Source organism: Musa acuminata, chromosome BXJ1-5 (genome assembly GCF_036884655.1).
Source record: "Musa acuminata AAA Group cultivar baxijiao chromosome BXJ1-5, Cavendish_Baxijiao_AAA, whole genome shotgun sequence".
In the NCBI taxonomy this organism is placed as follows: domain Eukaryota; kingdom Viridiplantae; phylum Streptophyta; class Magnoliopsida; order Zingiberales; family Musaceae; genus Musa; species Musa acuminata.
This window is the reverse complement of record NC_088331.1, coordinates 2,058,118-2,078,604: the sequence shown is the minus strand read 5'-3', so window position 1 is coordinate 2,078,604 and position 20,487 is coordinate 2,058,118. Positions and strand designations below refer to the sequence as shown.

General features: G+C 40.5%; 3 protein-coding genes across 14 annotated transcripts; all 3 read right to left on the bottom strand.

The window, feature by feature from the left end:
- Window positions 1-806: 806 nt before the first annotated feature.
- On the bottom strand, window positions 807-6,424 carry LOC103983796 (transmembrane emp24 domain-containing protein p24beta3). Its single transcript, XM_009401078.3, has 4 exons — window positions 6,073-6,424; window positions 3,659-3,845; window positions 3,274-3,381; window positions 807-1,108 (listed from the first exon to the last, which is right to left on the bottom strand). Exons 1-4 carry the CDS (start codon window positions 6,292-6,294, stop codon window positions 975-977), a joined length of 651 nt encoding a protein of 216 aa, XP_009399353.2. The 5' UTR covers window positions 6,295-6,424; the 3' UTR covers window positions 807-974.
- A 527-nt stretch (window positions 6,425-6,951) lies between these two features.
- Window positions 6,952-13,151, bottom strand: LOC103983794 (heat stress transcription factor A-2c-like). 12 transcript variants are annotated; one of them, XM_065181485.1, is made up of 6 exons: window positions 11,891-13,151; window positions 9,057-11,030; window positions 8,752-8,967; window positions 8,514-8,616; window positions 8,250-8,391; window positions 6,952-7,667 (listed from the first exon to the last, which is right to left on the bottom strand). In XM_065181485.1, exons 1-2 carry the CDS (start codon window positions 12,194-12,196, stop codon window positions 10,254-10,256), a joined length of 1,083 nt encoding a protein of 360 aa, XP_065037557.1. In that variant the 5' UTR covers window positions 12,197-13,151; the 3' UTR covers window positions 6,952-7,667; window positions 8,250-8,391; window positions 8,514-8,616; window positions 8,752-8,967; window positions 9,057-10,253. The 12 variants fall into 12 exon arrangements, with proteins under 12 accessions (XP_065037557.1, XP_065037559.1, XP_065037558.1 ...); XM_065181487.1 differs by having other exon boundaries at window positions 8,250-8,312; XM_065181486.1 differs by having other exon boundaries at window positions 6,952-7,515; window positions 7,592-7,667; window positions 8,250-8,967.
- A 2,297-nt stretch (window positions 13,152-15,448) lies between these two features.
- On the bottom strand, window positions 15,449-18,606 carry LOC103983793 (VAN3-binding protein-like). Its single transcript, XM_009401076.3, has 7 exons — window positions 18,071-18,606; window positions 17,836-17,949; window positions 16,611-17,004; window positions 16,271-16,522; window positions 16,140-16,189; window positions 16,007-16,064; window positions 15,449-15,924 (listed from the first exon to the last, which is right to left on the bottom strand). The coding sequence occupies exons 1-7, from the start codon at window positions 18,356-18,358 to the stop codon at window positions 15,716-15,718; spliced, it is 1,365 nt and encodes a 454-aa protein (XP_009399351.2). The 5' UTR covers window positions 18,359-18,606; the 3' UTR covers window positions 15,449-15,715.
- Window positions 18,607-20,487: the final 1,881 nt, after the last annotated feature.

Genomic DNA, 20,487 nt, shown 5'->3' with positions numbered 1-20,487 from the left:
TTCCTCCCCCAGTCGCCACAGCCACCTAAGAAGGTGCCACCATGCGATGGTGTGGGTGCACCATCCTCTCTCTCTCTCTCTCTCTCTCTGTGCGATGGTGTGGGCGCACCATAAGAACCTGAAGTTGCCGCCGTCATCTGAATCAAGCTCCAAAATCTTTGTTTTCCAGATGTTGGTTCGTCTGCCATGGGTGCATCGAAGAACAAGGTCTATATCGTGGGAATGGCTATGGGTTTCGCAGTCTGTTCCTTTGTTACGCCAACCGTGCCCTCCAACGTAGACGAGAAGGGCTACAGTCGCTTTCGGCCACTTCGCCGCCGTCCAATCGAACGCCTCAAAACATCCTCGCCGTTCTCGCCGCCGTAGCTCATTGTAACGAAGGCTTGTCAGGCGGAGGCAGCTTGGCAGTTGCTTTTACGTACCAATCTATCCATAGAGCGTAATATGACGAAAACAATGAGGGCATGATCGGAAGACAGGAGATTAAGGGTGCACGGCAGTCAATGTCTCTTTGTGCTAAAGACATAAAGCACCACCACCTTCACTAAGAGCAGAGAACGACTACTCTTAACATTAGAGCTAACAGAAGGGTATGACATCGAAATTAAATCATGCCTTTATACAAATCTAAGAGAGTGGAACGACTACAAATGATAGATGTAGTAAGTATCACATCACATTTTTGGGTGCCGATCATTCTGAGAAGGTATAATTAATCACAATCAGATGAATACAATAATGTAAATGTCTGGCAATCTTTTGCTAACAGTAAAGCATTTTAACTGAGAAACTATTAAACACAAACATACAAGAGAACAGAAATGATAAACCATATGATATAATTAGTTCGGTCTTAGAGAATACAATGGAATGTACCATCAGTTTCTCACTACTCACTTCTAAAAGAAAGATAGATATGGACCCTCTGGGACAAGCCCTAGAACAAGACCGGCATCTAAGACTGAGGTCGAAGTCTACACCCTGTTGTATGCCACTGATTTGTTGAATAGGCGTCGGATGTACACAACCTGAAGCCCACTTGCACAAGCCAGCACCAAGTACTCGGTCAATGTGTAGACGGTAAGGCGCCTTCTGGTGCTCTCATTTGCTGTGTTGAAAGATATAATTAGACAAGTAGGATAACTACCAAACACTCACTTGTACTATGGAATTATCGTCTCTGAGATTCCAACTATTTATTTACAGCAAGTGATAACAAAAGCCTCTTTCATTTCAAGTCGATAATAAATAGTAACTGCATCTTTACCAAAAATTAGTGAAATGGAAAAAATGACTTAAAATTTGCAATATAGATAAAACTGGTCAATCAACTATCGCTGACCATCAAATGAAAAGTTCTTTCAAGAACCCACAAACGATCAAAATCCAAAGAGAAATAATAAGTTGGAAGCATACAGAAAGAACGTTACTACTGTCTGTTAACAAAGATGAACTATGCATCCTGTGGAGTGTGGACCAGTAAAGTCCCAAAAGAAGCATATATTTCATTGTTCATGTGTGGTAGTAGTGTTTCCCTTTTTTACTTTCACCCATTTCTCTAAATGGATCTTTGGTCCTCTTGAATATTATCTGACCTTTCTAACATATCTTTAAGCTCTGTGTTTTTAGTAGAAGTAAAATGAAAATGAGTGGATTTTCATATTCCTCTTGAGTTGAACTGTATTCATTTCTGAATTATTCCGACATAACAAGAAAAAGAAGTCCCCAAAAAGAAAACATAACACTGTCTAAAAGAAAGAACTCCAGAAAACTAACAAAAGTATCCTATTTAAGAAAAATTGAAAGCCAACAATGAAGACAAAAAGTGGATGAAAGAGCATGTATTTGGTGAATCTTGAATGTTCACTAACAGGATAGGAAACTGATGCCTAAAAAACAATAAAGCCGGAAAGGCAAAACAAACACTTACAAAAAAAACAATGAACACTTATACACCGCCCCCCAAACCGCACCATAAACACACACACATCCCAAAACCCCACAAGAAAAAAAAAAAAGAATGATCTGAAAGAAAGAATAAGCATTTTCACATCAGATGAGCTGCAAAAGGAGCAAAAAGGTAGAGCATTACTTTCTTGTTACAACCAAGTAGATACTTTTGCTTTTAAGATCCCTTGATATAACATGCTTCTACCTCTTAACTCAGTCATGGAGGAGATCAGGAATGAGAAGTACATGTTGACGGAAAAATACAAGCCCCTTAGCATCCTAGTCTCCTATAACATCTTATTATAAGAAGCCAGCAATTTTAAGGACAAGTGGCTACCATCTAGAATCTCATACTTCCAGCGCTTACATTTATAAATAACCAGGGTCTTTTAAACTTTGATAAGAAAAACCAAGACTACGAAGCTATCATCTAACAAGAACCATATCAATGTGATGACTTTTATCGGAATGGATATGGGAGGTAGTAGAACATGCATCAGCTTAATAAAATTTTGTTACTTGTTGATATCTAGATTTCAGATTTCCAATGAGCATAGCCTGTTTGGTTGTTTTCTCTGAAAAGTTCCCTACTTTCTGTTACAAGAACAAAGTACAGTTTGTTTATATTTTCAGGATACAATTAATTTGGTTGAGTTAACTTGGACATGTCTCAGAGAAAGAAAGTAGACAGACCACAATGGTGGGTTTGGCTAGTCCAGTGGTTTGGGAAGAACACAGTGGGTAGCTAGCAGCAATAACATGTATAAGATAACTTATAATACAATAGGATACAATATATATGTAATAGAATCATGATGTAATAAGACCAAAATTATGCTTCTAGATGTGTGTTTAAGTTACATTTTAACTTGCAGTTTTTAAGAATGAAAACTAAAAACAAGTGCAAACATTGTTTTCATTTTGTTGTTTGAAGAAATAGAAAAGAGTGCCATAGAATAACACCAAGTGTGTTCACAGTCGCAACAAAACTATCTGGACAGCTGTACATGACTGGAGCACTCAGATTTTCCAAACAACCAGTATTCTATCTTTCTTTTTTCCTTTAAAATAATTCTTTCTAGAGTTTTTTTAGGGTTTTCCCCTAAGTTCTTTTTTTTTTTTTGAGATTTCAAAAGATATTTGTTTTCTGTGGACACTAAGAACCAAAAAGCTTGAATGTTTAGGAACAACAAAACATTTGGAACATGATTTGCATCAACAAAAAAAAATATTATTAACATCTTCAAACTATTGAGTTCATGGGTAATCAATTTCTGTAATAATCTATTCAACAAAGTATATAAATTAGATAATTTAGCTTACTGTGGCGATGACGAGCTTCACGTGCTTTTAGGTAACGTTGTTCTGCTGTGACAGACTCCAATGCTTCTCTAAGCTCCGCAATTTTCACATTAATTGGGTTTAGATGCTCTGCGGTGGGATTAGTTATAAACATTTAGCTAAAGAAAATGAAATTGACAGAATACAACATTTACCATATATATGACAGATATCACTCTAGCGTGATAATATTTTTGTTTCACAAAATAGGTATAACAAAAGTAATGGTTCACCAATTTTGCTCAATTAATTAGTTAAGATCCTCCAACAAATTGTCTCAGTGAAAACTTCTAGGAAATAATTTATAAGATCATCGACATTTAATAGAAGCAGATAAGTTTCTGGCTCCAAGTTTATTGTTACTAACCATCTTTGGCTAGGTCATGTTCGTTTGGAATATGGCCTACATGAATGTAAAAGGAGACAGTCTCTGGTGTTCTGTTTGGATTATGAAAGCAGAACTTGTACATTCCACCTCTTGGAGCCTTGAACTCAAACTTGTCACCAGAAGTTCCCTTCAAGGAATGCACAGTGTTACCAGCTGGTGATGTCACCTACAAACATTTTGATATATTTCAGTAACAATCAAGTACTACAATCTTACCCCAAAAAAAAGATATAAACAACAAATTCCATATAAAAATGGAGTCATGCATGATGATGGAACATAGCTTGAACAGTCGAACCAGTGAGTGAGAACAAAAGCAACACCAACATGCAGATTATGATCTAAAGATTAATTTTCTTGTGCACCTTAAAAATGTTGACCTTCTACAGAAAAGAATCCGCAACAACGATCAAAAGAATGATACAGATTGAAGAAAAGAACTTTTGCAAAATTTTGTTAAAGAAAAGTGAAATGTTACAAAATTAAACATAATATAAGATAGCAATCATGTCAACTTGTTCATGGTTTGTTTAATTTTAAAGACCTGTTTCAGAAAGTTAAAGTACAATTATTCAGTTTTGTAAAATATAAAGAACTTAAAAGAGTGTCCATCTCCCGCTCTCTATTATCCACTTCTTTTTACTCAGAGGTTTCAAATGATCCAGCAGGCTCTTTGATAGAAGATAGAGGATTCCCATATATAACAGGTTTATTTATTCTTCTCTTACACCAATGTCTTGGATCAGTCAAATGTGCTTTCTTTTCTTTTCATGATTCCCATATATGTATTTTCTTTTGGGCTGTCATGGATTGACTTTAACAGATACCAGTCAGACTGGCTAATCCAAATTGAGAGCAGAAAAACTTTCAGAACATCAACACCACTCAATTATATTATAAAGGGTAACCAGAAAGGCTAGTTAATTTACTCGCTAGCATCTCATACTACTCACCTATAACTAATAATAAGAATAAAATACACCTACCAACTTCATGTAGATCAGTGTTCATATTCAAGATACCAATTTCTTTGATAAATAATTAGTTTATGGAAGTATCCATTTTATTGGGCCTTTAGGTTACAATGTCACATATTATGAAGGATGACAAGCAAGGAATGTTAGCCAAAAAATAAAAAAAGTAGGCAAAACTGTGCAGGATAACTTAAAGCTCTGACGAATAGTAATTAGGTCCACTTCTTCAACGTAACTTCAAGATTATTGTGGTGGGAAGTACCTTTTAATTAAAAAAAAGGTTAATACATATGCACAAGGAATAAAATCTTGGTCCTATACATATCGAACTGGCACCCATATCAGTATGGTACCAGTGTGCATTGATATATCCAACACTTGATATAAGGAGGCAATCAGCCAGACAAGTAGGAGGAGATAGCAGTGATGTGACAGAGTAGGAAGGAAGATCAGGCAAAGGAGAGGCAAGGGACTCTAACAGAAAAGAGAAAAAGAGAAGAAACAAGAAAACAAAGAAAAAGAAACTGCAACAAATGTTAGAAATGAAAAAAGAAAAAGAATGATACCATAACCAGGTATGGACCAGCTTACAGCCCTTGTAAAGTGGCTTACCAGACTGTCCAACCCATGCCAGATCGAATTGGACAAAATTACATAGTCTGCATCCCAACTGGCTGTTTTACCAGTAAACACTGACCCATACCAACCAGTACAGGTGGCATTTTAAGCCATGTATGTTGAAAAGTCTTGATTTTGTCAAACTACATAGCCAGTCTATGCAACCATCTGCATGCAGATTACACAGAAACATGCAACTGTATCCATAAAGCATGCTTCAAATTCAAGTTGCGTAGATCAAATTAACCTTTAGATCCTAGGACTATTCAACTATCATCCTTGATACTTCAAATGTATAGTTTAGAGATGAACAGGGAGGATACGCAGCACTAAGCCTGCTATCAAGTATGTGCATCAAGCCATGGTAAATGTGGGGAGAGATGAGGGCTGGATGCAAAAGTCACTAAGCATGGTTTTTAAATTAAAGATTTACTTGTCTTTTGGAAAAAAATATTTTCCTTTCTCACAAGAAAGGGATTTCCTTTCTTATTCAATGAAAAAAGAGGGCATCCTCTGCATCAAGGACTCATTTTTAGCAATACAAAAAGCGAACTGGAGTATAGCAGCAGCCTTGATATGAGTTCAAGAACATGTCCAGAACTAGAAGAAACAAAGTATTGAGACATGAAAAGATTTGAACTTTCTACAAAATAAAGCGAAATATCAGCAAATTTTAAGATTTGAGAAACCAATGATTAGATCTCAGTCAAGGCAGCCTGATGTTGACCTCGAATCGCATAAACCTCAGAAGAAAAATAAAAATTGAAACCCTTAATGCAAAGAGAAATCGGATGAACTTACGACAAGATCGATGCCAGGGTGATCGGAGCTCCAAAAGATATCGTGATCCACGACAACGAAATTGCCCGAGACGGTATCGCCTTCGTAGAGGACGAACTCGTAGACGCACTCCACGTCGTTGACAGTGACGGACAGAGCGGAGAGACGGCAGGGTACGGTCGCAAGGAGCCCGAGGATCAAGAAGACCTCCGCGAGTCCGACCGATCTCCTCGTCCTCTCCATTGAACGCCAAGCTTGATCTCGATCCCGTTTCCCCTCTCTTCTCCCTCCTTTCGTGGGGATTTCTCCTTCGATCCGGTTCTTCCAGCCGTAGGGTTTGGAAAGCCCTCGATCGAGCTCGTGAGGCGTTTCATTCATCGTATTTGTGTTTGTTTGAGCGTTTTTGTGAATTAGTCCCCCAACGTTTCCGTAATTTTTATTTATAATATCATAATATTCTTAGACGATTTTCCTAAAAAAAAACTCTTTTTTTATATTTTTTTCGCAATTGTTGTTTTCTTTTTCTTTAAATGGTGTCTCTTATTTTTTATAATCTCATAAATGGCTCTCACCACCACCAATTGGCTGGACTAATTATCTTTAAGAGGTCGAGCATCGTACCCTCCTTATGCATCGTTAATTATCAACCTAAGAACATTCGTCAACCTTTCTCCTGTTGAGTGAAAACTAAAAAATAAATAAATTTAATCCGATTAAAATTAAGAAAAAAAATATTTAACATAAACTCGACAATTTCTTAAGGATCATAAAGAGGTTGATGCAGATTTATGAACACTAGAAAAAAAGAACATCTGAACAAAAAACAAACGAGGATGATTGCGAGGAAAACGTACTGTATTGGTTGCCGACAGCCAAAAGATGATGTAGGAAGCATAAAACTTCAGTCTTTAAAACATTCTTGCAATAAAACAAATGCAACACTTCAAATAACTTAATACATTTTAATAAAGAAATAACAGTATAATAGAAATTTTGAGTTTCTTTGAAATATTTTAATGCTAACAGTACCAGCAGTACCTTTGTCCTATATATAAATATATATAGGGTGGCATCGACAATCTGTAGCTGAGGAAACATTCAGTGACTAAAAATGGAGTTGCAGGACAAGATTCAGACCCCCAGAGTGAAGTTGGGTTCCCAAGGACTAGAGATCACACCTTCTCTGATAAGCTGAAGGGAGATGCTTCCTGCATGATGTTAATGTTGATCTCTTGGGCAATCTTCTCTTTTTGCTTCATTTATTTTCATGCAGGTGTCGAAGCTAGGATTTGGATGCATGGGTCTCAGTGGGATATTCAATGCACCAGTGAGTGACTGAGGTTGGGATGTCCATCATCAAGCATGCTTTTGAGAGTGGCATCACCTTCTTCGACACCTTCAACATATACGGGCTTGCTGAAACAAGAGCTTTACATCGCGACAAGATGGTGCCAATCGAGGAAACTGTAAGTAACAAAACCTAGAAGATCTCTATTTGTGTAATAGACAGACCAATTGTCATGGAGTTAGTTGGATTTACCAAAGCCATTCAACATCCTTGTGATACCTGCTCACAAAAGATCAACCTTCCCGTGACCTTTGTAGCCACATAGGACCTGCAAAGTGAGAAAACGAATTAGTAACACACACGCGATCTTCCTACTAAAACATAAATACTCGGGTCACAGAAGCAAAACAAAAAAATAACACCATAGCAGATGGACAACTTCATGCATGATTGCATGACAAAGGGTCATGCGTCTGCTTATACCGATCAATCTTCCTCACTTAAGACTTGACATCCCTGATAAAATCTAAATATAGCATAAAATCAAACTTCATGGTGCATGTGAGATTTAACTTCGTAGTAGCTTCATGTTGTAGATGAAACTACTGATCCACATACACCTCTCTTTCTACTTGGATCTCTTGGAGATGATTCAGCATTCCCGCACTCTGCATCCCATAAGTGCAGTGCGGATCGAGTGGTCTCTCTGGTCTCAGGATATTGAGGAAGAAATTATCCCAGTTTGCAGGTATGAGATTATTTTTGGTTGCGCTCAGAGTTGATTGATACACAACTTTGCTGGCATTTTGGAAGAGTAATGTATTGTACTTGTAATGCCAATTTCTTTGTGACCCATGCACATCCAGATGATGATGAGAAGACAAAAAGAACAACAAGAGAACAGGTTCACCTGAATTTATCAAGTGATAAGCACTGCACAAGGTGATCCTTGAAACATTGTTAGTGGAAATCCCTGGAAAAGGATGTAAGAATATGTATCAGCTTCACCTAATAACTTAATTGCACCTGGAGCACCACGATCATCTCATTCACTGATGTACAAAAAAGGGGCAAATAACACATGAAAATTCAGTATCATGCCTCCTCCATCTTTTGTACGAAGATGTATCAACAGAGGAAGTCATTCAGTTTGCCTGATTGTTTGTTTGCATACCTTCTTCAAGGTTATCTGATATAGTGTTTGTGATGATTGTTGAAACACAGGGAACTTGGCATTGGAATTGTTCCATACGGTCCTATCGGTCACGGATTCTTGGCTGGCAAAGGAGTTGCTGAAAGCTTACCTCAGGATTCATATCCGGTAGAGAATTTGACATAAATTAATCTTTTTCGAACTTTGATTCTAGATTTTGATGAAGTTAGGTTTTTGTACTAAAGATGTATTGTCATACCTGAATGATGTTTCAGTGCTATAAGAACAGCCTGTCAACTGATAACCATCCATGAATTTCTCTCAGAATTGGCATCCAAGGTTCACTGGAGAAAACTTGGAAAAGAACAAGAGACTCTTAGAGGATTAGAGAAGTTGGTTGTGAAGCATCACTGTACACCTGCACGACTGGCTCTGGCTTAGCTCCTTCGCCAAGGAGATGATGTGGCTCCTATCCCTGGTAAGTTTACAGAAAAACCTACCATCAGTGGTGTTTCAGATTATATTCTGTTCAAAAATCAGAATCAATGAAAGAGACCGGAATACCTGTTTTATACTAAAATCAAAGGTCATGTCCTCCCTCTGCTTGAAGAAGAAGATTATATTTTGTTCAGGAATCTCAGTTCTGACATATCAAGCATTTTTTGCTGGGTTATGATCCTCTGGTTGCTGCACAGATAAATTCATGATGCCATTATGCACTGGTATATTACACATATTTGTCTGGCACCTGATGTTGTGAATAATATCAGGTACAACCAAGTTCAAGAACTTGGATGACAATCTTGTCACTTCTGAAAGTGAAGCTCACAAGCGAAGACCTGAAAGAAATATCTGATGCAGTCCCCAGAGATGAAGTGGTAGGTCACACAACCTATGCTTCTGTTGCATCATTCAGTTGGAAGCATGCGAACACTCCCCCTCCCTAGTCATGGTAGTCTCTCAGCTTAGGAATTCCTGCTCATCTGCCTGGACAACAATATGCAAATTGTTCTGTTTGCCTGTTTGAAAGTTGTACCAAATCGATGCTATGTAAGACTGGTATATATTGAAGCTTAGCAGTGTCATGTTTCTGAGTTCATGAGACACATGAGTTGGCATGCTTGTCAATCCAAAAATCTAAATAATATGCACCATCAGAAACACCCTTATTTTTTATGTGTCTGTCCACATGTGGTAATTTGAATTATTGAATTTTATCAAACTACTAAACTTGTAATCACCACAGGTTTAAATATTTAACAAAATCAACAACCTTATTGCAGATAATGATATCCAGAAATGTCAACAAAAATGATCCAGTTAATCTCCACCAGAAAGATCTTTCCCTTGACTCCCTAGTACAACTATAAATACATATCACAATTTCCATCAGAATTTAGTTTTTGCCAACTAGGAGCAGATAAAACATGGGAGGAGGATACTCCCATGTTTAATCAATAGCACTGCAATGAAAGGGGTCTGACTAGATTACGGCAACAAAATAATTGAATTTCATGATATAATGGTACATGTGAAGACCCCAAAGATGATGTGATGCGGCATCACGATGAATGGTTCAACAAAATCTATTCCATGTAAGAAATTTGGGCCTAAATTTCCATATTCTGATGTACAACATGAACCATATCACCATGTAGGAAATGAGAAAATGATGTGCTGAAGGGTGTCTTTAGATTAATTGAACCAATGCAGGGAAGGTAGAAAGACTCCAACCAAGATACGAACTATTGAATTGCCACCCTATCTGGGATTGGTGGAACTAAGAAAGCCTAATTTGTCAGCCAACATATTCACAACCTCGTTACCTCCAGACTCGGTTTCAAATCTACCTTTCTCACCATCGATCCCTTCATTTAGCAAGTCCTCCCAAAATTCATCGTTCAGCTCTGCATCTGATTTGACATCTTGCAGCTCAAACTGTTCTTGATTGTTCTTGTCGACCAGTTCCTGTATCTCTAGAGCCAGACTACCCAAACTTGAGACCTCCTCCACATGGAAGTCATGTATATCCTCGGCTTCAATTTTAGTAGAAATATTCAGTTTTGGGTTTCCACTTGTGCCCACATCATCATTCTCAGGAGCTCTATCTATCGGTCGTCTTCGTTTCTTAGAAATGGCCTCTTCAAGCTCTTTAATCCTCTCTTTTTGCTCAACTAAATGCTGTAGGAAGCTGGGGTTCCGCATAAACCGGGCTAAGAATGTCATCATTTGCTGCTGTTTCTGTTCTGTTGCAAGTACCTTCTCTTCCATATCTTTGAGATGGTTTCTTGTGTTCTGCTGCTCCTGTCTCAGCTTCACGAGTTCTGTCAATAACAATTGCTTGTCACGTTTTAACCTGTTGATTTCCCCTTCCAACCCAAATTCTCCCACCTCAAGAAAGGAAGAGAGAGGCTGCTGCTGCAAAGGAGGATAAGAGACTTGCTTTCTCCTCTTTATGGTCTTGAGGAGGTGCCTCTGACCTCTGAGAAACCCCTCATTAGCAAATTCCCATCTATCTGGATCCACCTTCCTGAAACCCTGCATGGATATCCAATGTTATAAGAAGCAATACAACAGATGGAAACTCTGACCAATGAAATCTAAAGACATTCTGTTCTCATGAAACCTCATAATTATGCAGTCAAAAACATGAAAAGCAAACAACTCAGATTTAATACCTGAAAAGCTAATAGGAAAAGCCATGATAGCTGGTGCCAGAAGAACATGGAAACACAACAGCAAAATAGGTTACTCAAACAAAATCGTTTCTACTGGAAGAGTCCATGTCATTCTGTGTATCTTCTTTCTATATTTTCTTCTCTAACTTATGAGACATGCAACTTGTGAGTATTCTCCTACCCTGGAAATAAACAAGAAGATATTACCGAAGAGAAAAACTATAAAACTAAAAGAATACTCCTTCGCCTATGTGCTTATGCAGAGAGTGATGAGAAGATAGCTGCAGAAGCAGGTAAAGTGTTGCTGCATAACCAAAGACTACCTCTTTCTTGCCCTTGGAATCAAATCTTATGGTGTACATAATTACATTCAATATAACATGCAACCATTAGCAACAGAAGAATTAGAAGTGTGTTAAAATTAAGATTTTCAAGTTTGGGTACTTGACTCGTACCATTATGGATCCAAAGTCTACAAACGTACCATATGCTGATACATCAATACCTACCTAATTCTAAAAAAAATAAAAAAGGGTACAGTCCTTTATACTGCTGAACCATTACATCTTGTCCATGAGTGATTTATTTATGCACAAAAAAATGGATTTATTTATGCCGACAGATGAACGAGATAACATATTGAATAAACCAAGTAAGCTAAGAATTCGACAGCAGACAACTAGAAGGGTGTATAAAATGAGCCACATTGGAAATACTTACATAGGTATTCAGTTGTCGGACAAAGCTGGAGAAGTTGTTGTGCTTGAAGTATCTTGGGAGCAGAGTCATCGCGAATGCGTGAGGGTTCCAGACCACAAAGCTGTTGTTCCTCGGGCTCCATGACACAACTTGATCGGTGCTGGGGTCATCAACTATCTCGTAAGTCTTCATAAGGAAAGGCGGTGGACCAACATCGTGCAGTCCATCCAATGGCTTAGGAGGATCCATGGCGATATCGGTAGAAGAGGCGGATGCATCAGAGAACTCCTGATGTTCCTCTTTCACTGGGTTCAGATTAGGATCCATGGTTGAAGAGAATGTCAAGAAAGTTGGCAAGATTAGTGAAAACTTGGAAAGGAAGTTACAAGCTCGAAAGGGCTAATGCAACCAAGCAAAAAATAGATTTGAGAACACTTCCTAAATCAGCCAAATTTGTAGAAAAAGGATGTTTAAAAAGAAAGTTAGTGCTTTGATTTCGCAATGGCAATCTAACTACAAGATTGGAGCAAAGGAAGGTTTTTCCAGGTCATAAAGCCAATAAAACGTACAACATTGCGAACTTGGGAAGCTGTGAGTCAACAGATAGAACAGCAATAAAAGGGAAATTGGTCCGCAGCAAAGATCAAGAAAATCAGCGAGAACAAATTTCGCTGTAATGAATGGAATATAACGAAACAGTATCGGGAATGCTGAAGCTTTACGACCAAAACAACGACCAACAGTAAAAGGAGCTACAAAGACCCAATTTTTCCTTCAGAATAACGAGATGTCAGAGCATGAAAGAGCCGAGTTCATCGATGAAGAGGGGAAGAGACAACATATTGAGGAAAGAAATAGAAAAGGGCCCATCGGAACGATGACAGGGTGCACGAAAGAGAGACGAAAGCAATCACAAGTAGAAACTTCGATGCGACGAATGGGAACTAAACGAAGCAGAGCCGGGAATATCTGAAGCCTCGCAACCAAATCAAAGTAAAAGAAGTAAAAGGGAACAACAGTTCTTCAGTAGGGAGCTACAAAGATGCATCCTCCTCCTTCGGATTGACAAGATATCATAGCATGAACGAGTCGAGCTCATCGAACGAGGGCGGATCACGACTCCAAGAGAGAGAGATTGCGGCGAATCACGACTCCAAGAGAGAGAGATTGCGGCGAATCAAAGCGTCGAATTCGACGGAAGATTCCTGCAAGGAATCAAAGAAATTGCGGCATCTCGGCGGACCGTGTTGCTGGGAGAGCGCGACCGAGGATGAGCCGAGAAAAAAAAAAAAAAAAGGCCCTTTCCTCTTCTGGAGTGGAAGTTTCTAGAGCACGTGTGGTGGGTCCTAGAAGCTTCTAGCGCGAACCAGGTGGGATCGTGTCGGCTGGCAACCACCAAGCACGGGAAAGGTGAGGAAGTTTCTGGAATCGAACTTGGTGGGCAAACGTAGCAATACCAATACACTACCGTTAGGGACAGTTTCCCTTGACATTAATGAAAGGTCATTGGCACACAACTACTGACATAAAATTATATTTTATATGTCAAATATAAATTTTATTTTCACTATCAATGATAAATTTTTTTATTAATATATTAAATAATATACTAATATTTTATTATTCAAACATATCAATACATCATATTGGAATCACTAATAAAAATGTCATGTTATATTTCCTGATCTAATCAATCATAATATGTTATATTTTTATTTTATAAATTAATTCTGTATGATTTTTTTCAATTAATTTCATTCGACTATGATCACACACATCTTATTCTTTACCATCCCAAGTAAATCATAGAATTGAAAATGAGAGAAAAAAAAAACTTCACGAGTTGATTATAATACGTCGATTAAGTGGATAAGATTAAAATTAACTTATAAAGATTTGATAAATATACTATTATTAATATTAACTTAAATATTTTGATCAATGATTTAGATACATTGATATTTAATATCATAGTCGATCTATTAAAACTAATTAGCTTATTAAGTTCAGATCATAACATTGGTTTTATAAGAATCTTTGTCTGCTATTTGATGGCTTTGTTTCCTCATCGTACCAAATAATCATGACGTATAAACAGCAATTCACCTACAGAAATGTGTAGATATTATTATCAGCATTGATTAGCATAGGAGTTGCTGCATTTGAGGCCAATATCTCAGAAGTTTCTATCTTGGTTGTTCCCTGTTGTTTCTTGAAGTCATCAAACTCCTACATTTGTGTGGGATTCCTATTTCTTGCATGTGTTTGTATGCTGCATCATTCTTGTTCTGATTACTATTGCTGCATTGAGCTTCTATCTTGTATCATTCTTGTTCTAATTATTGTTGTTATGCTTAGTTCCACTCTAATGCACCAGTTTCCTTTTCTTTCTTTGTCTTTGACTAAAACATCCCACAGAAAGAAACATAGATTCTCATCTTATTGATTTTTTGATTCAGCAACATAGGAGTTAATTTGGAGATTGGGAAGAGGTCATTTTGGAAGCCTCTGTTTCTTGGCATTTTTGTTGTTTGGGAAGAGGTCATCTTATTTATTTTTCTTTGACTGTTTGTCGATTTGATTAGCTACATCGCTCAAACTGGATGAATCAACTGCACTTCTTTGTCACACAATGCTGAACATGGAATCTATCTGCATTATAATTGCAAAACCTAATCATCCTATTTTCATTTGACTTCATCTCCTTCTTCACTGCATCAGATTTGAAGCAATGGCCAATCATCTCTTCCAAAGAGTGTCTCAAATGGACATTCCATGTGAGGTTGGTGGTGAGATGATTTCCTGTCTGTATACATTTAGTGTTTCTTTGTTGATGTAATCGCAATCTAACCAGCAGTCTCCCTGAACATTTGATGGAGCTGGAGAAGAAGATTAGGAACTGAACCATTGTTTTTGTCTGTCTCCTGACAGATACCTTAGCCTTAAGATTATCCCTTGCTAAACTGAATAAAAGATTTGTGAATCACTGGCATTTATTTGTGTAATGTTGCAGTCATGGTTGCTAAATGACTGCCACTAAATCTAAACCAGGAAGAAAGAGAATTGTATGAATTGATTCATCTTCATGATTCGCCAGTCTGTTCACAGTGTCTGTGATGTGCACATCAAGCAACGCATCAAAGCTGTAAGTGTTCTCACAAATCTGGTGTCTTCACCTTGTTCATTATATCATGTTAAAGTCTGATCAGACCCTTCAGGTGTTCTGTGCTCCCTGCATTCAAGCAACAATGAAGTTTGACCACAGATTGGTGGCAGCACTGCCACTGAGTAAAATCTATTAGCTTGTCAAGCATTCACTGTTGAAACACCAAACTGGCTTTTGGAACAGGGGAATTTGTAGTTGAAGCTGCAGACTGCTACTATCAAAAATATTTTTTTTGTATTTTGTATCTTTAATATTTAAATATTTAAAAGGTCGAGTTCTTGTCCTCTTCCTGCGAAATCCACTCTCATCAATCATGAATCTCCGGTTCTATCATCTCTTTTGCAGATAGTGGGGCATGAAGAATGTGAAAGGAGGAACAAGTAAAGGAAAAGGGGAGAGGGGGGCAACAGAGCTTTGATCTTTCAACCACAAGATTTGCCTTTTTTGTTTTAGCTTCGGTCAAAGATTCTTCCCAGCCATGAGCAGTGAAAGCAAGTGGTGAACACAAACCACTGCTCTTTCCTCCATCGGCAGATGTACAGCAAACCCGGCGAAGAACAAGAAACAAAAAATATCTAGACTGCACAGGAATCACCGTCGCCTCCCTTCCCGTTCTTTACAATGGCGGTTGGATGCCACGCATGCGTGCAGCTCGCAGTTGGCTTTCGATCGTGTCGTGTTCAGGCGACGTGCTTCTTCTCGTTGACGATGTTGAGCAGGCGGGAAACGCCCTGAGTCCACATGTCGTACTCCCTCCGGCTGCGGCACTCGAACTCTATCACGCGTTGCTCCGCCGTCCGCAGCCCGAAGTAGCAGCGCTGCTCACCGCCCTCCAGTAGGTGCCGCCCCGGCCATGCTTGGATGTCCTTGCAGACGTCCACGACGACATCTGCAAAGGAGCAGTTTCAACGGCATGTGAGACCTGGAGGAAAGAGGGAGCTCAGGTAAGTGTCGTCGTGCATGGGACTCACTCTTCTTCTTCTTGGTGATGGTGCCTGCCACATGCCGGCTCTTCATCTTGATCATCACCTGCAGCGCCGGGAACAACATCAAGAACTCATCGTCTCGAAGTGGGGATTGTAACTGCTGCAAGAATCAGATTACCTGACCCATTTTGTTGATGTAAACGGAGACGATCTTCCAGTGAAGTGCGCCTGCTAGTAAAGATCAGCTCGCGAATTGGTTTCACGAAGCTCCCAACAAGAGATGAAATGGTGGAGGGCTGGGAACATCACCTTTCCGTGTGCGTTTGAGCAGCTCGGTGCCTCGAGCGAGGAGCTCCTGGCTGCAGAGGCCCAAGAAGTTCTCCTCCGGGACGACCTCGTCGCTGAAACTACTGCTGTTGCTGTCCAATTCCTTCTCTTGCTTGCTGCGGCGGCGGTGGTTGTTGTGGTTCGCCGTCCCTCCCTTCTCGACCGGTATGACGGCGGCGATGTTCCACACCTCCTTCAGCGCCCTCGCCTTCAGCGTCGCCGCCCCTCTCAACGCTGCCAATGCATGGGAAGTCTCATGGACCGACGAATAGACCGAGGAGAACAACCTGGGTCGTGAGCGATAGGATGTCGACATTGTTACCGGTGGCGGCGGCGGCGGTGAGAGTGACGATGTCCCCCGGCGTCCGGACGCTGACAGCAGAACTAACCACCGACGCCAGGTGCTCGCGCTCGGCCCCCATGCTCTCAGCAGCCTCGACGCACTGAGCGGCCACCAGGGTGGCGGCCGAGGCCACGGCCATGTCGGTCCTGGCGGCGCGGTCGTCTTTGCCGGAGCCCGAGGCGGCAGCGGTAGCCGCTGCGATGGCGGCGACCGCCGCGGCCACCCCAGCCACGGAGATCGCGGCATGGAGCTGCGCGTTCTGGGCCCGGGTCTCCTCCTTCTTCTTCTCCTTCCTATCCTTCAGCCACCTCCCAACTGTCTTGCTCGTCCCCCTGTAAGGTTGCGCCTTCGGTGCGTTACCAGCTCCACAGAACTGCATGGATTCCACCATTATTAAGCTCTTGCGATAGCCACGAATTCTAAAGCACTTCCCATGTTCCAAGAATTTGCCAGACCAATTACTTCCAACTTATTTCCAACACAGCTTAACAGGTTTCAAGAGACAGTAATGGAGGGGAATTGAGGTGATCAAGGATGCAGAGGAGGCTAACACTGTGAGAGAAAGCAGTTTGCCGCTTTAACGAGGGCAAAGAGGAGACAAGCTCTGCAGAGAGGAATGACAACTTCTTTGCTCACAAGCAAAACGAAGCCCACATCCCAACGCAGGCTCAGCTCAGAAAGCAACAGGACAAAAGAAGTGGCCTTTGCTCCCATGCGCAAATTGCACAGGACAACAGCAAGAGTAGAAACCAAACCATCGATGAACTGTAAGGTGGATCGATCAAAGCTCGAAAGGTGGCATTTTACGAGGACGGAAGATTACTGGGTGTGTGGAACTGTGAAACCAGAGCTATGTGGGGGGAGCAAAAAGCTCGCAGATGCTAAAGAAAACAGTCGTCCAAAAACGGGCCCTGGAAATGAGATGCCAGTGGTTTTATTGGAAGAAGATAAAGCCTCGTTTTCTCTGCCCTTTCTCCGTTTCTTTTTCTACCTTTCTTTTTCTCTCTCTCTACGCTGACATTATAGAGAGACGACCGCAGACAGTTCGGTCGTCACTATGACTTCGTGCAGTGTCTCCATCTGACGAAGAATCCGTCGTCTTTGTTCACAAGAAGACATTGTTTTCTTCGACACGAAGAGGAGCAAGAAAGGAAGCAACTGAAGAATTAGCGAGAAGGAGAGAGAGAGAGAGGAGAGGAATGACCTTGACGTCGTCCATGTCGGAGGGGGAGACGGGAGGGCTATCGGAGAGTGATCCGCCGCCGTTGAGAGGTCCACTGCTGTGGGAGAGCCGTCCTGATGTGAGAGGAGCCACTTCCTGCCATGGCAACAAGAACAGGGGAAGGAAACAGAGTAACAAACATCAGACTTCAGCATCAGATAAAAATTTGGTTTGTAGTGGAAGAGAGGATTGATAAGGGAGATGGCACGCGGCTCACCGACTGCGACATGATCCGCTCCATGACGAGCTGCGAGGTAGCGGAAGAGGCGAAGGAGAAGGTGTTCCCTGCGACCGCTGCCGCGACGCCGAGCTCCTCCACCTCGGCGGCGGCGTCCTCGGGGATGGCGGCCGGCTGCGGGGGCGGGGGCGGCGGCGGCGGGGCCAGGGCCTTCGAGACCTCGAGGGCGGAGGCGGCCCAGGAGCGGGAGAGGAACTCCATCGGGTCCTTGGTCGGCTCCGGCGGGCGTTGTAGCTCCGACCGCCACGGCTCGCCAGCTTCTTCCATGGCCGCGGCTTGGCAATGGTATAGTTTCCTAGAGCCAATCTTTCGGACGGGGTTTTATAGAGAGAAACCAGAGAGAGAGAGAGAGAGAAAGAGTTATACCGACAACTCTCTTTCTCCATCTTTTGGTCGTATAAATGTAATCTCCCTCACCGTCTCTCTTTTACATGTAACACTTTATAAAGTTTGGTGTGATATGCAATCACTAGAACACATTGTAACACCTCAATATATAATATGAAAACATTAAAATGCCATGTGATACAGTAAATAATTTCACATCAAGTATAATATCAGAATAAAGGTAATATTAGCTATGTATGGCGAGTAGGTCCAAATAAAATAAATTCGGAATATATTATCATAATTAAATAAAGTTAATATTATTAGAATCAACTTAATCTCCCCTCTTACTATGTATTATATATATATATATATGATTATTAGAATCAGATAGGTCTGGTTCGATCTTATATATATGTAGATGGAGCAAAATCTCATAACAGTATGATAGAGTCTAAGGAACACATCCTTCAAATTGAATTAATCTAATTTATATTATCTTGCTCTTGGTATTTGATAGATGGGGAAATGGAATCAATCTCACCGCCCCACACATAACATCATTTTGATTTGATTTGTCCTGTAGATTGATTCCCTACCTTTGGTTGCGTAGGTGAAAGCAGTGATACGTCTCTGATTGAAGAAGGGCTCACACCATTCGCATGACGAGTAGGCTGGTCAATTGAAGACAAAAAGGGAACAATTAATGTAGAGATGCTTAGCCGGAGAAGGGTATAAAGGGGCGGACAATTACATGATGGTCCAAATTCATGAGCTGTGTCTCATGAATTGCATCAAAAAGAGTGCATGCGCACACATAAACTCGACATTTTGTAGACGATGATCTCCAGATCAACTGCCTCAGAAATACATCTATTTGATATGTGGGACAGAGATAAAATGGAAATCAAGCATATTAGAAAAAGGTCTAAGTCTCAGTCAACCTTAGAATTGGTAATTAGATCTCACTAAAAAATTTAACCACCCATATAACCCTTTTGTCCTGAGCCAATTCACCAACCAAGTCCCAGTCCCCTTTGACCATTAGGTGCAAATATTGGTTGAGGGAGGACCCACACCACAGGGTCAAGAGGGACCCATGAACCATTGGGTGGTATCAGATGTGGCCCTTCAGCTGGGCCCCCAGCATCCCAATTTGTTGGCTTCATCTAAAAGTCCCCACATGCTCTGCTCCCATATCAAGTTTGGGATAAGCATTCTCTTTTTGGCAGATTAGGGATGTGGCCAATTAATGCCCTCAAAACCCTTCACTGGGCAATAAAACATGGAATGTAGAGGAGTCAAACCCCATAAACGCATTCTGAGATAAAGGGGAAAACCCTACCAGCTTTAGCTTTTCTAACCTTTTCTTTGCAATGAGTCAGTTGCAGCAGCAGAACTTTTATCATGTGGATCCTGAATCTTTCACCATGGCTTTACTCACTTATCTTTGCCTTGGCCAAGATGGATACTTCTTTCATGTAGCTGCTCCTCCGAACAGTCACTGTAGTTTCACATTGCTTTTGCTCATGTGGGGAGCTGTTCATTGAAAGCACTTCAGCAAGTCTGCAAAAAGAGAAAATGCTCAAAACATTTTCAGTATGTTTGGTGCAGCTCATGCTATCAGAGAGGACAATTATGCTTTGTCAACCATTAAATATAGGCTCCATCACAAGGTGAGATGCATATTTCCTGGAGTGGTTTGTATTGATTTGAGACTCATGAATATTTAGCTTTTGCTAGAAAGGAATATTGCATTACTTGCAAAAAGGAATATTGATCAATGAGAGAAAAGCCATGGATCACTCCCCTGGTCAAAATTAAATTTGGCATGGTTGGCTAACCAATTAGGCATTCTATTACTTTCTCCGAGACATGTCTAAAGGAGTAGGTATCAAAACTTTGCAAATTTGAGAAAATATCCTTGTTCATAAGAATGTGTATTAGAAGCTCAGAGATGGATTCAAACTGGATTTGTCTGATTCCTACCTTCAATATAGCTTGCAACCCATACATGACAGCAGGCAGCTGCCTTGCAGTAGACTATACTCCAGCTCTCCATAGTTTCA